Raw genomic sequence first — 3,582 nt, 5'->3', positions numbered from 1 at the left:
TGCTGGAGGCGGGCGGGGCCCTCGCGGGAGCCCCTATCGCAGCCGCCGCCGGGGGGCTCCTCGGTGTGAGTCCTCGCCCTCGGCTGGGCGACAAAGCCCATGCCCAGGAGGAAGCCGCTGTCGCGCGCAGGCCACGGGCGGGGCTTCTCCTCCACGTGAATCCGCTGGCGCACGATGAGGTCGGAGGCGCAGCCGAAGCCCTTCTCGTACTCCAGGCACCGGAAGGTGTGCGTGTGGGTGGCCTGGTGCCGGATCAGGTTGGCGCTGCGGGTGAAGCTGCGCATGCACTGCAGGCACTTGTAGGGCTTCTCGCCCGTGTGCACCCGCTGGTGCACGATGAGGTCGGACTTCTGGCCGAAGCGCTTCTCACAGGCGCCGCACTTGTAGGGCTTCTCGCCGGTGTGCACTCTCTTGTGCACGATGAAGGCGGACCGGTGTCGGTAGCTCTTCTCACACTTGTTACACTTGTATGGCCTCTCCCCGGTGTGAGTCCTCTGGTGGCTGATGAGATCCGACTTCCCACTGAAAGCCTTCTCGCACTCCAGACACTTGAACGGTTTCTCGCCGGTGTGCGTCCGCCGGTGCCGGATGAGGTTCGTGCTCCGGCTGAAGCACTTGTCGCACTCGCTGCACAGATACGGTTTCTCGCCCGTGTGGCTCCGCTGGTGGACGAGCAGGTCAGAGCTCTGGCCAAAATTCTTGCCACAGATATCGCAGGTGTAGAACTTTTTACCTGCGTGTGTTCTCTGGTGTCCGGAAAGGGCTAGGTGGTGCCAGAAGCTCTTCTCGCATTTGCTGCACTTATACGGTTTCTCATAATTGTGGAGCCTCTGGTGGGAAACGAGATCTGAGCGCTGGCTGAAGGTTTTCTCACACATATCACATCGATGAGGTTTCTCCCCAGCGGGGGTTCTCTCGCACATAATAAGAGCCAGGTTTTCACAGAAGCTTTGCTCACATTCAAGGCACTGGTATACGTGGTCATCTATCTGAGTAATCTCATGCACATGAATAAGAATCTTTCGGCCCTCCTGAGGGCACACATGATATATTTTCGCTTTCTGAGTTCTCTGATTCTCTCTCTCTTCCGAAGTGTACATTTCTGTGGCTCTCTCCTAGGGAGTTTTCCACCTGTTGTCTTGACCCATCGTTTTCTTCATTGTTGTTCTCTTGATAAGAACTTAAAAGATACACCTGTATTACGCCGTTGAGTCATGAGCAGTTCATCTCTACAAGTTTCCAGCATCATATACGTTAATTTCATACTTGGTATTTCCAACCCTATGGGACAAAGGAGAGATATTTATATTCCTATTACTAAGAGAGAATGCTCAGCACACAGCTCCCACTCGGTGGCATTCGGCCCTCAGTTAAAATCACTGTAGAAAAGACAGAAGTTGGCATCAGAGTCTGTAAGTGCTCTAGGTTTGGCAGGGGCTAAAATCAGTTCGTTTTCCTCTCTGCTAATATAAATGGAATCAGCAGTGCACAGGGGAAAGTGCCGGGAAGAGTCATTCCTTCGTGCCCCGGGTGATCTCAACCCCAAGTTCATCCCCTTCCCGTCGCTTAGGCTGAGCACTGAAGGCAGGGCTGACGGCAGCGCGCCTGCCCCGCATTCCCCACGCGCCGCCTCTGCCGCTCGGCTTTCCTCCCCGGCACCTGCCGCCTACTGTACTATACATGTACGTCACTCACTTATTCACCGTCTATGGCTAAGATATGGCCGCTCTTTCCTTAGTGTGCAGAACAGTGCCAGGCACACCGCTGGTCCTTCGTAAGCACCTATAGAAATTCTACTTGTGTCCTTATCTCGTAACGAATGTCGGCTGAATGCCACAGGGTGACAGCTGTGCGGTGACATGCACTTAGAAGAGGGAGGCACATTTCGAAAGATTGAAGAAACGGGAGCTCACCTAGAGCCTGAACGGCCTGAAAGCAGCGTTTACTTCCTGGTCCTGAGAATCTGATTTCTCAAGGAAGATGGCATTCTGCAAAACACAAGGACAAGACAAGAATAAACAGTCACATGTGAGAGGATTCAGCACTAGATCATTTCACTCAAAGAACCTGAAAATGGCTTAACCACAGTTTCCTTAAAAAGAGCAGATGGCTTCTCTTATGCAATCCTGCAAGTTCGGTTCTGAAGAGGATAATCACGGTCCTAATTTTTAAGAAAAAGGGCAATACGGAGTCCATAAGCCATCCTTGGGGTCACGGCGACACCGGAGCAAAGGGCCTAACACCGCGAACAGCAGGGCTGAACCTCCCCGCGGGCTCCCGGGCTGCCCGACCCGAAGCACAGCAGGCGCTGCACAAGCACCGGGCGATGGCGACCCGGCCGCCGCCCTGCCCTCAGCACCCTTCCTTCTCCGGAGGGCATGCAATCGTCACCATTTTGGTTCTTGAAAACTTAGGACACTCTAAGCTGCTTATTTCTGTGAGAAATGATTTGGGAGGCAGTCGATGACGGGTCAATGATGGGCACAGGATGCGGCGGGACAGCAGACTCGTGCACTGGTTTCTCCCCTCAGCCCTTGGTCTGCCTTATTCCAGGCCACTGAGACCCGGTTCCCTCAACAACCTTTCTGCCACTGAGGACCAGAAGCAAAAATGGGAATACTTGACCCAGACGGCATGTGGGGACATACAGCCAAGGGTCTCCATGACACCGAGTCCGTGGCTGCCGGTACTGAGGTGATATATCTCATCGTCCGGGTCCAGGTGAGATGGAGTAAACACACGGTGGCCAGCTTTCCCACTGAACTCAACTCCGAAACCTGCACAGAACGTACAGAGCGGTAAACACGTTCTGTAAACGGACGCGGGTGAAGGCAGCACAAAGCGCCTGGAAGTGGACTGTCCCAACGGCGATGCTCCGTCTCAACAGCATGAATCGCAGAAGTCGGGGGACCCGCAGAATGTAATTCAACTGAGATTTTTCAGAAAGCCCATGAGCTTCCACACCAATGATTTAAAATTGACCAGTAAATGGACAGAAAACTGACTTAAATGTAGAAAAAGAAAATACAAAACATCTCTGGAAGAAGAAATATATAGAACATGGTAAGAAAACAAAGCTGGAGGGAGAGTGGCTGCAGAAATCCCCAGCACATCTTGTAAAAGTGATGAACACAAGAAGAAAAACAAATGCGCCACACAAAACTCATGCTCCCCAAACCCGGCTAGCTGCCTCTGCCTCTGACTGCAGGCTGGGCTGGGGGTGGCGGCAGGGGGCTGTGCTGGCAAAACCAACCTAAAGTTCACCGTCAGAAAGAGAGAACCCACCCTAAGCACAAAACAGTTTAGAAAGATTTCGGACCAGAGCAAGACAAGGAAGAGACTTGGTTGGCGTGCACGCAGGACCTAACGAGGCAGCTCTGGAATGACATTTCCTAGGACAAAGGAGAGTAGAAGGGAAGAGAGAGGAACCCTGTGGGCCACACTGCAAAGGAGAAAAGGAACAATGGGAAGTTAAGGTCCTTCAAGATGAAAGAAAATTGAAAAACGATAAATAAATAAATAACTTAATGCATACTCTGTCTCCTCTACCATCTTCTAAAAATGTCATCCAGTCTTCAAACA

General features: G+C 52.4%; 1 protein-coding gene across 1 annotated transcript in view; it reads right to left on the bottom strand.

Moving 5' to 3' along the window:
• ZNF322 (zinc finger protein 322) overlaps positions 1-2,157 on the bottom strand; it is a 5,519-nt gene extending 3,362 nt beyond the window's left edge. The window contains exons 1-2 of the mRNA XM_025040837.1: positions 1,914-2,157; positions 4-1,281 (exon numbers count right to left, since the gene is read on the bottom strand). Of these exons, the coding sequence (XP_024896605.1) occupies positions 4-1,100 (1,097 nt within the window). The 5' untranslated portion in view covers positions 1,101-1,281; positions 1,914-2,157. The remainder of the gene's footprint in view (positions 1-3; positions 1,282-1,913) is intronic.
• Between the last annotated feature and the right edge of the window lie 1,425 nt (positions 2,158-3,582).

The sequence above is a fragment of the Pteropus alecto genome, unplaced genomic scaffold (genome assembly GCF_000325575.1).
Source record: "Pteropus alecto unplaced genomic scaffold, ASM32557v1 scaffold49, whole genome shotgun sequence".
Lineage (NCBI taxonomy): Eukaryota > Metazoa > Chordata > Mammalia > Chiroptera > Pteropodidae > Pteropus > Pteropus alecto.
This window is presented reverse-complemented; position numbering and strand designations above follow the sequence as displayed.